Source organism: Cricetulus griseus, chromosome 2 (assembly GCF_003668045.3).
Source record: "Cricetulus griseus strain 17A/GY chromosome 2, alternate assembly CriGri-PICRH-1.0, whole genome shotgun sequence".
NCBI lineage: Eukaryota > Metazoa > Chordata > Mammalia > Rodentia > Cricetidae > Cricetulus > Cricetulus griseus.
Genome location: NC_048595.1, coordinates 203500631 through 203514864, shown reverse-complemented (window position 1 = coordinate 203514864; position 14234 = coordinate 203500631). Strand labels below are relative to the sequence as shown.

At 44.8% G+C, this 14234-nt stretch overlaps 1 protein-coding gene across 4 annotated transcripts in view; it reads right to left on the bottom strand.

The window, feature by feature from the left end:
* Window positions 1-14234, bottom strand: part of Epb41l4a (erythrocyte membrane protein band 4.1 like 4A) — a 203473-nt gene that overhangs the window by 139234 nt on the left and 50005 nt on the right. The window contains exons 1-2 of one of the 4 annotated variants that reach the window (XM_027400695.2): window positions 6046-6212; window positions 1439-1474 (exon numbers count right to left, since the gene is read on the bottom strand). The exons of 2 other annotated variants lie outside the window; for them this stretch is intronic. In XM_027400695.2, coding sequence (XP_027256496.1) covers window positions 1439-1474; window positions 6046-6048 — 39 coding nt within the window. In that variant the 5' untranslated portion in view covers window positions 6049-6212. Of the gene's footprint in view, window positions 1-1438; window positions 1475-6045; window positions 6213-14234 lie in introns of those variants that run through there. One more of the 4 variants, XM_027400696.2, reaches the window with a different exon arrangement.

Below are 14234 nucleotides of genomic sequence, written 5' to 3'. Positions count from 1 at the left end.
GAAGTGTTCCAGTGCAACCCTCTATTCTATACAATTCTGTATTCTTTTGATCCCCTGACCTTGAGTTCTTATTTAAGTCAGTGGTCATTTTTAGGAAAGGAAGTTACCTTTTCAGTTCACTAAGGAACTGTATCTTTCTAGTCTCACAAATCCTGAAACCAACAGTTTCAACAAAACTGTCCATCAAGCTCCAATTCCCACTAAACATTAAGGGAACTGGAAGAGGTCCTTAACCCTCTGTATCTACCTTTCTTGCAGGATTTAAGATGAAGACAGACCAAGGACCCAATCTCAAATGGGTATCCTGACATCACTCAAAAACATTTAAATGTCCACCCATAGCTAGGCATAGTGGATTTATACACTAGCCAGTGGAGATGGTGTGCTCACCAGATCACGGGTACTTACCACAGCAATGGTGAGCAAACTACAACATTTATTCTGCTGCTTCTCCTCTTTAAGCCATTCTTCCTACAATGAAGCCTTCAGTGTTCACCATACCTAGTGCATAACAGCTGCAGAGATAGGCTGCTCAAGCCATCTCCACTATTTGAACAAATTGTCTAGCCTGGGGACCACTCAGAACTCTGACTCCTCTTTGCGTTTGCCACTGTTAGCCCTATTTTTGAGGGCAAAAATATCTACCATGCAGTAATAACCTGTCTGTTTTGATTTTTACAAGACTATCTAATAGGACTCTGGGACATGTTTGATAAAACTTTGATGTGTTTGTCATTAATGCTCCTGCATTAGTCCCAGACACCCCCCAAAAAAGTCTTCCACTCCCTAACAAGAACACAAGTTCCTTTTCTACCGCACTTTCCCCTTTCCCCCTTAGACTCTGTACAGTCTTTCCTTTTGTAGGCTTCACATCTGACTGCTAATAAGTTATATTTCTGCACTACCGATGGTATTCAGTAACAGAAGTTATGTTATAAAAACTAGAGTTAGAATTTGCAAGTGAATTAAAAAGCAAAGCAAAAAATAGACATATGCAGCCAGGTGGTGGCACACGCCTTCAATCCCAGCACTAGGGAGGCAGAGGCAGGTGGATTTCTGTGAGTTCAAAGCTACACAGAGAAACCCTGTCTCAAAAAGAAGAAAAAAAAGGAAAAAAAATATGATGGAGCTGTTTTCATTTTTAAAAATCCACCTTATTTTCTGAGAAGCACATTCTTGCTTTTATAATTCTGTACTTGTGGCTACTAGAAAATGGCAGAAGGTTTTCTTCCTCTCCTACCTTGAAGGCATCACAACCTACCATCAAGGGGTCAGGGTCAAGACTGGGCCACACCTGTAATCCCAGCACTCAGGATGTTGAAGCAGGAGGATTGCAGGTTCCAGACTCACACTGGACGGCATAGTGAGAGACTCAGATCACAGCAACAAGCAGAAGGGGAAGGATACAGAAATGGTGGGTACTGATTTTTAAGCATACCTCATGGTTTCCAAAATTCCATTGAGTTCCCAGTGCCTACAGAAGCAATGAACACAGGAATCATTAAGGAGAATGGCTCCCTAACTGTAGACTGTTTTCTCTCTCTGGGAGTTAAATGGAGACCCTCTCAAAGGGCTAAGAGCACATCACACCATGGAAAGGAGCCACCAGCTGAGAAGCTGCACCCTGAGCAGGTTTCTTCCTGTTCTCCTTGGGCCTCCCTTCTAGAAACTACACGGGGCAGGGGCAGGGGAGAGGGATGTCGAGAAGAGGGAAGGGGAACAGCACAAACATACATGTCAATGAGAGCAGTGACCCTACCATCCAATTAAGGAGACACATCGCTGGCCTTCACGGGATGCTGCAGGCAGCTCACGGTGGACAGATAATGGTTGTGACACCAAGCCCCAGGGGATGGAGTGCAGATGAATATGAAACAAATACACACACTGACAGACAAGCAAAACAACAGGATGCCGTGTTTGGAGCCCCTCAGCTCAGAAAGGTTCTGCTGGGAGGGAGAATGTGCTTTCTGAACTGTCTGTCCTCCCTTATCCCGCCATATTCTTACACACACACACACACACACACACACACACACACACACACACACACACATGCGCACGCGCACACTGACAGCAAACCATATCCCCCTTTTTCTAATACAGAGGTCACCAGCTCTTTTTACATAAGCCACTCCCTGACAACCAGGCCATCTGCAAGGCTTCTGATTCGCCAGGAGGGACAACATGTCGGATCACTCCATGTTACCTTCGATTTTCCCAGTAGAGGAACTAAAACTGCCTGCTCAGCACCCAATTCAGGTCAGCTAGGGGCCTGAAATGCATCCACAGTGAGTTTAAGGAAACTATGACACCGGGTCTAGATGTTTCATCGATGTCCTACTGGGAAAAGCCGAAGGTCAAACCTCACAAGAAAAAAAAAATAGAAAAACAAGTCTGGGAAATGTTTCACCAAACACTGGTCTAGACTAGTGCAAAATCTCACCTCCAAGCTGTTTTCATGTCCACAAAGCTATTGTGCCCAAATAAATAAACAGTAAGAAAAGAAAGGAAAAAACCCACTATGGCAGCTAAAGGAGACAGGAGGCTGCACGATGACAGGACACACAGGAGTCCTGCCACGGAACAGCTCATTTGCTGCTAGACAGGGCTCAACAATGAGCACAGGAGAACAAGGGAAGAGTCACACAGCTCAAGGCACAAACCCAGCACGTCTGCACCAAAGTCCACACCCACCCACTGCAAAGCCACTGAGAGACTCAGTACTCAGTGGACCTCCCTGAACATCTCATAAGAAGAATTCCGTTACATTTTAACAGGAAAAGTAAAACCAATGCAGAAAATATCACGTACCACTTCCAAAAAATAAATAATAAAATAAAATTAAAAAAAAAAAACTCTCACCACGTCTAGACAGTCAAGGAAAGGGGGAACATGAGAAAGGGCCTCTCACGCAGGGCGCTGGGCTTTCACCCCATTAATCCAGGCTGGCAAATACATTCTCCACACACTTCATCTGGCCAGTTATGCCAGCCAGCCAGTTTGATCATTTTGACAAGATTCTGGACATAAATCTGACTGTAACTCTCCTTCTCCACTCCACCGTCCTTCACCCCCCACCCCCCACCCCCCACCCCCCACCATGAGTACACCAACTTTTTGTGTTCAGCTATTGTTACGTTAGCACATGAAGGAGTGGGCTTCATCACAGCATTTCATACTTACGTCATTTCACTTTGTTCTTACTCATCTCCCTCCTCAACTAACATACTCCACCCCTCCTGCCTCCTCTTTCTGGTCCCCAACTGCTTTCATGTCACATGTATTCCATTACTCTCTCTTTCTTTCTCCCTCCCTCTCCCCTTAAGGAGATCTTCTTCCTTACTCATGGCCTCCTATTTCCATCACAGGCACACATGTGCATACACACACACACACACACATGCATGCATGAACACATTTATGCACATACATGCACACACACACTCGAACATGAATACGAATGCACACACAAACTCGAGTCTGCATTCAAGAAAAAGCATGCTGTGCCCACCTCTGAGTCTGGCTTATTCCACTTAACATACTGATCTTTGGTGCAACTGCCTCCCATCTGATTTTGCTCCTTCCTCCACACAGCAGCCAGAGTATTTTACCAAGCAGGTTTGACTTTAACATCGTCTCCTTTAAAATTCTCTAGTAGAATTTTGATATAATGAAGACAAAAATCCAAATTCCTACACCTTGATCTCCAAGCTCCCTTGCAACCCAGTCCTGACCCGTCACAGCTGGAGCTTTTCTCCCCACACCCAGGGCCCAGCCACTGGGCATCTGTGCACAGATCTTTTGCACCTGCCATCCTGCCTGGGACCAGCACCCGCCCCTCTGTTTTAATCCATCAGGGTGTGTTTTGTGATTGCCTGTACTTCAGAGAAGCTTCCTAGAGGAGTGGGTCTTTGCAAAGGACTTGGATAACTGGGCAGAAAAGAGAAGGTCCTCCAAGTACGAGGAAGGGATGAGCCAGAGACAAAGATGTGTTAGAAAGCAGTGAGCAGCTGTAGTTCAACCGGTGGCAGAATTAACAAATTAACAGTCAAAACTGCATGGATGTGGGTACCAGGGCTTTCACATCAGCCTGGTGGAGGAGAGCTTCAGCTAGAATTCCCACTATAATAGCTCTGTACCAAGAAGTTAAGGAGCAAACAGAGGGGCATGGCTGTCTGTTACACACCAAAAGACTTCAAGGTGGGCTCTTAGGGTTAGGAGGGGTGTCATCCCCAGTTTCCCTGTATGCTGCTTGGCAGGACTGGCAGCAATCTTCTTCACAATTTTCCAAGAATAAAGGCTGATTTGCCCATCCTTCCTGCTGCCCCTCCCACAATGCTCCACTGTGGTGGGATCTCTTTACCCCACAATTAACACTATAGCAACCATTAAACTGTTCCCAGGACATTCCCAGTGGGAGGGCAGCACTTCTGGAAACCCGGGGCTAAATGGGAGCCTGTGACTGGGCTTGCCACTAAATTGATCCAAGGTATGATTAGAAAGCTGGTCAGGGTAAGAGACTGAAAGTGGATGATCACAATGTCCTAAGGCCTGGTGCCTGGGCCGCTGAGGAACCAGGACATGATTTCCCATGAGTGAATGGTCTTCTTTTTTTTTTAAACTGAAGTGCAGGAATGGTAAGTAGACAGTATTCTAGAAGTTTGTGAAATCAAGTCTGTATCTTTCCAACTTTTTAAGATCTTATCCAAAATCAGCTTGTGACCTATGTAGGACAAAAAGACCTTTCCATTAGCACTTTTCTCTTTTGTAGTCTGTTCACAAATCCTGCTTGTAAGACAATAATGTGTGTGTGTGTGTGTGTGTGTGTGTGTGTGTGTGTGTGTGTGTGTGTGTGTGTCAAAGGGTATTGAGAACTCAAACACAGCAGCTAGCTCTCCATCTGGAAGCAAGGTGCATTGTTGACATTATTTCCTGTCATTGTTTGTCTGCTGAGCCTGTCAGACAAAAATCCTGGAAGACACAAAAGCACCTGATCATTAATTCATTAATACTGCTAATGCATATTTCTGCCTGTGTAAATGACATTGTGTCACCTTTTCTCCTGGAATTTTACAGCTTCATAAGGTGTGTGTTTGTGTGTGTGTGTGTGTGTGTGTGTATGTGTGTGAGTGTGTATATGTGTGTATGTGTGTGAGTGTGTATGTGTGTATATGTATGTGTGTATGTGTGTGTATGTGTGTGTGTATGTGTGTATATGTGTATATGTGTATGTGTGTGTATGTGTGTGTATATGTGTATGTGTGTATGTATATGTATGTGTGTGTATGTGTGTGTGTGTATGCGTGCGTATGCAATGCGCACACATGTGCATGTGTGTAAATTTCTCTGAAATCTCACCATTTCATTATGACAAAGTTCAAAGGCACTGATTCCAGTCAGTTTTACCACAACCTAGCCGGTATGCATCCATCTGCCACAAAAATCTATCTGCACCACATTTCCCCTGTCAGTCAATGTTTGTTGAGCAGCTATTATTTACCAAGTGTTAAGCCCTGCTGCAACTAAAACATGTAGAGAGCACTTAAGATTTGCAGGCATTATCTGAAGTGCTTCCTGAACAGAGTAGGTTGTGACTGGAGACCCAGGAGGCTGAGAACAGTCATCTCCTTCTACAGATAAGGAAATGCAGGCTTGGAGAAACAGTCATTGACCTAAGGTCACAAAGCCAACTCCTGACTGACTATTTCCTGTCGTACTAAAGACAAATCCCAGTATCAGTAAAGAATCCCTTGACCTCAGGTGATAAGATATCTAAGATGTGAAAAGGGCAGGTGAGCAAAGAGCCCCAATGTGATCCATGCTGGGAGAAAACATCAGGAAGCATCAGCCATGAAAATGAGGAGAAGAAGAAAGTCTTCTAACAGGAGTGACCAGGGCAAGCTTCCCCCAGGAGGTCAGCAGTTTCCCAGACAGAAGATGGAGAGCAGGCATTCGCTGGCACACACATGTGGGGAGGTGAAGGAGAACTCAGGTAGCCTAATGGGAGGGACTGCAGAATCTCTCCCAAATATATGAACCTACCATCTGTCTTCATCAACCAGCCCCAGGGCAAGCCCTCAGCCCTCCTCTCGCCCCATCTCTGGTCCTCCATATGCCATCTGTCACCTTCTCCAAAGCACAGGCAGACTGTGTTCTTCTGCCTAAAGTCCGCCTATGGTGGCAAAGTTAAAGCAAACTTTGCTGACCTCAGCTCCTCCCACTCCTGCAGATGCCTTCTCCTCGCCCCTCCCCTGCTAACCAAACCACAGGCATGGCTTCCCTGCTCAGCCCAGCCTCCGGGCCCTCCCAGTTTACCCCAGGCGGCTCCTTTTCTGCAGACTTCTACCTCCCTGTCTGCCTGTGAACTCTTATCTCCCTCTGCCTGCTCCCGCTGCTATCTCTACCCTGGCTCTCTCTAGCTATGCCTGAACAAGCCCAGGGCGGTCACGCTGGCCACAGCACCTGTGTTCCCACCCTGAGAAGGCGCTTCTGGTTCCCTCCATCTCTTCAGATCAGAGAGAGAGTGAACAAGGCAGTGAACAAAAGAGAACACCCTTCCCCCACCACCACTCCTCCCCCCACAGCCTTACTCATCCCTGCACCCTGCCATATTTCACCATTGCATTCACCAGGATCACACACACACACACACACACACACACACACACACGATGACTGATTGCCTGTGTGTGGCCTGGGGGGGGGGGGGAAGCACAGTGGCCACAGCTGGCCTCCTGCCTAAGCTCTTATGGCAGGTAGTCCCCTGTTGTTTTGTACCTTGTCAGAGGCAGAGTGATATGATCGCAACCCAGACCTCACAGCCCACAGAGCTGAAAAAACTCACTGCCTATCTCTCTCAGTAAGGTTTGCCAACACCTGACAGAATGTCACTGCCCATTCACTGGACACTTCCTGATGTGTACCAGTCAACCTTCAGATCATTCTCAATGCACCTGCACCCCCAACACGTGGACAGCTCTCAGAAACACCTTCTTAAACAAAGAAAGCCACGGGGGAGGGCTGGAGGGGCTGGGATGACGGGGTGACGGGATGGGGGGTAGGAACAATATGGAAGATGGATGCAAGAGATACAAGGGGACACAGCAACAGGCCTGGTGACCAGTTTTGGTGCCAGTGAAGAGACGAAGACTTGCTGAACAGCAGTATTTGCTGCTGTGTTCCTGATGGAACTTGTGTTTATTGTGTGCTGAGTGGAATCAGGGCTGACCATCACACCACTGGTGGATCTAAAACAGGTTTTAAAACTGGCTCCTTGACAAGGCACGTCAGCACACCCCTGCCCAGAAATAAACTGCCTCTATTATTATGGGACAAATTTGTAGTTGCACTAGAAATTCAAAGTTTTGCTAACCACGGCTGACACGGACGATCTGATGACTAACTAGAGTAATAATCAGTATAGCTGAGCAAATGTGTCAACTTCAAATGCATAAATACTAAAGCAAATAGAATCATGTCGGACCTAATAAAAGAAACCCTTTAAGACTAAGCAACACTCATTCCCTGCACTTACGTATGAGAAAACTAAGGCCGGGCCTAGTGAAGTCACCATGTTACCTCACATCAGGCTAAAGGAAGGAAGTGGGATGGAATTCAGAACCCCTGAAGATGGTCCTGTATGCTCCCCTCAGAGCGAGTCCTCAAAGCAGGAAAGAACTCCACGTGTGGAGAAAACAGAAAGACTATAAAAAAAAAATGAAGGCATAGGCTGGGAAGTTGACTCAGTAAGGGAGGTGCCTCCCACATGCCTAAGTTTGAAGCACTGAGCTCCATTCCACAAAACCATGTGAGAAGCAGGGTTCAGCTGGGAGGGCTCCCTGGGGCTCACAGCCTGACAACCTTGCCTACTTAGTGAGCTCCAGGACTAGTGAGAGGCTCTGTCACAAAAACAAAAACAAACAAACAGAATGGTACCCAAGAAACAATGCTCAAGTTGTCCCCCGGCTGCCACAAGCATGTGTACACAGGTGTGCACCCACATAAACAGGCACACATAAAGAATGAGGGTGAAACGGAGGAAGACTTGCCCAGGGAGGAACCCCTGTGAGGAGTTCTGGCTTTTATCTGGTGGCCTTGTTAAAGTAGAGCCATGGTAATCACCTCAAGTTTCTGACTCAGGTGGTCTGGGATGGGATGCCAGCACGTATTGGTCTATGGCAGTATATTTCAAATCCCATTGTGTATGAGTGCACATACCAACCCCTGCATGCACATGTATATCTGGCACTGTCAATCTAAAATTTTGTATTACTAACAGAGGCCATTAAATAGACTTCTAAAATCATTTGATACATCAGTAACTGAATATCAAGTAATAGGATTTCCCTAATACTGACTCAACCTTACAAATGAGCAAAGCAGGCAAAGCGTTTCAGTTTATGGATAGTATCCAATAATCCTGAAAGGAAATAATTTACAGGTTTACCCTTAACTATATGCTCTGAAAAATTAGACACCCTACACAGAACCCTATATCCAAAAAATAAAAACTTGAGAAATTTTTGCACAGTAATCCAAAATTGTGTAAATAAAAGTGAGATAATTTGTTCAATGTCTGTATTTAAAACTACTTCATTCTATGGAATAGATCAAAACAATTCACAAACAGGTGGCAATTAGAAACTAAAGTATGACCAGGCAGTGGTGGCACACACCTTTAATCCCAGCACTTGGGAGGCAGAGGCAGGAGGATCTCTGTGAGTTTGAGACCAGCCTGGTCTACAGAGCAAGTTTCAGGACACCCAGGGCTATAAAGATAAACTCCGCTTGAAAAACCAAAAAGGAAGGATAGAAGAGAACAAAAAGAAAAAAAGAAAAAAGAAATTAAATTCTGTAACTTAAATGCATGGTTAGGAAATCTCTAACCTAAAGACTCTTTAAAACTTCACCTTAAAAAGAAGTTAATAAGTTACTATCCTCATGAAAGATGAGATACTAAGTAACAAAGAGACAATCAGGGTTGCTGGACACGCAGTATGCAACCAACCAGCTTTTCAGCCCCCTCCCAGCTTCCCCCTGTACTCTGTTCTGCTTCCCCTTCTCATTTCCCCCCTGAGCTGTGGATGCAGAAAACACACCTTATCTTACATTGTATCTAAAGTGTCTGCTGATAGGCGTTCATACAAGCTGTGCTCAGCACAGTCCTCTGGAGATCCAAGTGATAGGCAGTCCTGAGGAGAGGCTGGGCCCATGGCAACTTATCATCCATAGTAGTGTCATGCATGCTTTCCGGGCCCTTTTTCTCAGTCATACCAATGTCCCCTGTGCTATCAGTAACAGTTTAACCCAATAGAGGTAAACACACCCAGATGGAGATGTCTATCTACCCTTCCTGTGCCTGGCAAGCTGAAACAGCAGTGAGAGGACGTGCCCACCTAGGCTAAGAAAGCATGGAGGTGGGGTTTGAGGAGATGTATGTGACGGGCAGGTAGCCACCAGGATCTAGCAGGAAAGCTTCTATGCTCCCACTTAGCAGGTGAGAATACAGAGAGAGAGTGCAAGTCCAAGGTGAGATACCCAGGTTTTGCAGTATGGCCACACTCCTGGACATGCACCTGAAAGGGCCTGTTTCAACAGTCCGTCCAGGCAGCACAAACAGAACTCTCACACCCCAGAGGTAAAGAACAGTCTAGAAAGATACAAGGCACTGTACAGAATGAGTGTGCTCTCAGCAGACTTTTGAGAAGATGTCTATGATGCATACGTGACTTTAAATTAAAAGTATGGTACTCCGAGCGTGGCCTGCAGGAACTCATTCCACTTGAAAGCAACTGCCATACAAACAAAGCCTGAATAAGCAGCCAGGACTGGGACTGCAGACAAGCACACTTTCCATCATGTCTTTTACATTAAGGGTTGCTTCTCCAGTGCTTTGAAGAATTAATTGATTCTGTTCTCCCCACGGCCCTGGAAAAACACTTGTTCAAATTTGGCTTCATAATTTCAAACATGTTCAGGTTCCCAGGAGTCAACCAAACATGACCTTCTCATTCAATGTGTTGAGAGGAGAATTGTGGAGATGAGGACCACTGAGTTAAGAACTCAGACTGAGCAACAGTATGAACCACTGAGATCAGCTCCCACAACCAATTCATTTGGTTGATGTTGATGTAGCCTGCAATTATAGGAATCTGTTCTGCATTTGTGTCACACACACACACACACACACACACACACACACACACACACACACACGAAAACTATTTGTCTTAGTTTGGATTACTATTGCCATGATGAAACACCATGACCAAAAGCAAGTTGGAGAGGAAGGGTTTATTAGCTTTTACCTGCACTTCATAGCCAATCACTGAAAAAAGTCATGGCAGGAACTCAAACAGGTCAGGAACCTGGAGGCAGGAGCTGATGCAGAGGCCATGGAGGGGTGCTGCTTACTGGCTTGCTCAGCCTGCTTTCTTATAGAACCCAGGACCACCAACCCCAGAATGGCACCACCCACAATGGACTGGGCCCTCCCATATCAATCATTAATTAAGAAAATGCCCCACAGGCTTGCCTACAGCAAGACTGTATGGAGGCATTTCCCCAATTGTGGCTCCTTCCTCTCAGACTTTAGGTTGTGTCAAATTGGCATAAAACCAGCCAGCACACTATTCAAAACTGGAAACAAGAAGCATCACACTCAGGGTCCATTTGGTCATGCTTGAATTTTAATTCTAATACCACTGTGGTGGTTTCAATGAGAATGGTCCCATAGGCCATTGAATGCTTGGTCCCCAGTTGGTGGAACTGTTTGGGAAGGATGAGGAGGTGTGGCCTCACAGGAGGAGGTGAATCTCTGGGGTGGTGGGCTTTAAGATTTCAGACCAAGTCTTTCTTTCCTCTCCTCTCCTCTGCTCTCCTCTGCTCTACTCTCCTCTCCCCTCCCACCCTCTCTCTCTGTCCCCTCCGTCCCTCCCCCATCTCATACTCTCTCTGCCTGCTGCTGTGGATCAGATGTAAATTCTTAGCTACAGCTTCACTGTCATGCCTGCCTGCCACCATGCTTCCTGCCATAATGGTCATGGACTAAACCTCTGAAAACTGTAAGCCCCAAATTAAATGATTTCTTTTAAAAGTTGCCATGGCCATGTGTCTCTTCACAGCAACAGAAACCAGCTGTGTGATACCTGGGAAGTTACTTGAATAACTAGAAGGTGGGAATAATAACACATCTACTGGGGCCCTTGTGAGAAAGAAACCGGTTGATGCATGGAAAATACTTTTGAAAGTTCCTGACACACGGCAAATACTCAGAGTTAACTATGTTGTCAATGTCATTGCCTTCACCACCATCACAAGCACACGCACAGCCACCATCATAACCACCACCACCATCACACACACACACACACACACACACACACACACACACACACACACAGAGAGAGAGAGAGAGAGAGAGAGAGAGAGAGAGAGAGAGAGAAATAGATGTGCATATGTATCACAGACATGCCCCCCAGACATAAATAAATAGATAAATAAATAAAATGTAGTTCCAGGCCAGGGTGTAGCTTAAGTGGCAGAGTGTCTGCCTAGAATGCACAAGGCCCTAGGTTCAGTGAACAGCACAGTACATATCAGGCAAGATGCAGAAGTTCAAGGTCATCGTCAGCTACATAGTTAGATTGAGGCCACTGAGAGTTAAATGAAACCCTATCTTTAAAAAATCAAAGTGAGTTCCTCGGTCTCACTAGCCACATTCTCTCCACTCAGTGGGTACATGCATGGGCCAAGTGACTACAGATGCATGACACCCACATTCTCTCCACTCAGTGGGTACATGCACCAAGTGACTACAGATAACCCTGCCATCACAGAAAATTCCAGATTATGCTTAAATGCTTATTAATGTTTATATATGAAAAGATAATGACCAGAATCTGCTTCAAAATAAAATAGGGAGTGTAGAAGGATAATGTTGTGGAATATTATTTTAACTAGGCAAAAATATGTTACATTTATTTATGCGCAGAACATTAACTACGTGAAAGGGTGTTACACATGTTTCTGCTGTCTTTGTTAACAATGTAAAGGCGTGTTACATTTGTGCTGCATTTATTTAATTATATAAAGATGTGTTGCAAGCTTTATCTTATTACTTTTTCGTCTTATTGTTTTATTATCTTTTCATCTTATTACTGATATTGATTGCAGTATAATTTTCAGAGAGAAATATATAAATCTTAGGAATGGTTTGCTAAGTTTTGCAAAATGTCCATCTAAGAACCCAACAAAAAACATTCCCATTATCACAGTCCATTACTTAACAGCATACCCATGAACACATGGGGACACACACTCACAGGGACACAAACACAGACACGGGGGGGGAGGGAAGAGAGGGAGAGAGAGAGAGAGAGACAGACAGAGAGAGAGAGAGAGAGAGAGAGAATGAGAATTTCCCCTCTGCATATATGGATTTCTCTTCCCAAGAATTCAGCCAATTGAAGATTTTTAAAAAAAAACAATGCATAAGAAAAAAATAAACTAAATATATACATTTTTCTTATCATTAGTTCCTAAACAATACAATTGTCTACACAGTTCTTACTATGCAATAGATTTAATATGTGTTACATAATTTTATCTAAGGAACTGGAGTCTGCAGATTTAATATCTGCAGGGCAGGAAGAGGCTGAAATAAATCCTCAGGGAACACTGAAGGCCAACTGTGCACACATGGAGATTCCCAGATGTACCAATGAGTGCATGGACAGGCACACGGAAGGATGTATGTGAATACCCACATACACACACACATACATACACACACACACACACACACACACACACACACATGCATGCACGCACGCACACATGCGCGCGTGTCAGGATTTTCAAAGGGTGAACCTTTAACAGGATCCAAACTAGGCTTGTAATCATATTATAATGTTGTCTGCCTGTTTTACTTGTTGGCGTTTGTACTAAAGAGAGAAAGTGATGGGGGCATCCTTCTGTATATATGTTTCTCTTATTGGTTGATAAATAAAACACTTGACAATAGCCAGGCAGGAAGCATAGACAGGGCGACCAGACCAGGCAAAGGCTGGGGAAAGGAAGGCAGAGGAAGGCTGTGGGGAGAGATACCATGTAGAGATAGGTAAGATAGGACATGCCAGGAATTCTCTGGTAAGATAAGGTCATGTAGAAATACATAGAATAATAGTTATGGGTTAATAATTAAGAGAGAGATAGCCAGAATGAAGCCCTAACCATCAGCCAAAGTTTTATAATTAACATAGTGTCTGTGTGTTGATTTGGGACAAAGAGGCCATAGGACCAGGCTGGAAAGAAACTCCAGCAGCTGTGGGACCTGATGGAACAGAAACTTTCATCTTCAGGAAGGGCATTTTTGCTTTGTGGTAAAAGCACAGGATGAGGAACACATTGACAGAATAAGCTGGATTTTAAATAACTGAGAATACTCTAGTAATTCTCCAAGCAGTATAGATAATTCATATCTGTTTATTAATATGCAAAGGTCAGCAATCACAAATTTTGATGCTCTCCTACCACCTTGATAGCCTGGATATATAACTCCAATTACACAAACTCACCTGTAAACACAAGGTGTTGTATTTGTATAAACATGCTTTTGGACCATTATGCATTATTTTATTTGTCCATTCTGAAACTGACTTCTACTCTTCCTTCTTTCTCTGTGACCTTTGGTAAAGTTAGAACATAACAATTGAAGGGACTCTAGCCAGCCTGAGCATGGCAAACATGGCTCTGACAGGGCAGGCCTTAGCTTCCTCTCCCATTCCCTCTGCCTTGCTAAAAACCATTAGTTTACATTCCTAAAGCTAGTCACCAAGGTCTATTCCCTTATTTGGCCACTTCTTCCTCCTGGGGCTGACCATCCAGGTCCAGCTATCAAAGTATTAAAGTCCAGCAATCAGAAGCCCCCTTTGGCTGCCCTAATTAACCTTCCCTAATTAAAATTAAACACTTCATCCTAACACAGGGTTTCCCCTTTTGCCTGTCTCCTCTCTATCCAGAGGCAGTCCTTTGTCCCTCAGGGACAAATACCCTTCCCTCTTGTCCCTTGCCCCTTTTCTCCCCTTTCCCTTGTTGCTGTTCCCTTCTCCCTCTTACTCTATCTCCTGTCTTTGTCCCTTATCCCTGCCCTCTGTCCCTCCAGAGCAAATAAATATCCTTTGTGCTGAGAACTTGGTCTTGGGGGGTCCTGAGCCGATATGGTTCCCTTA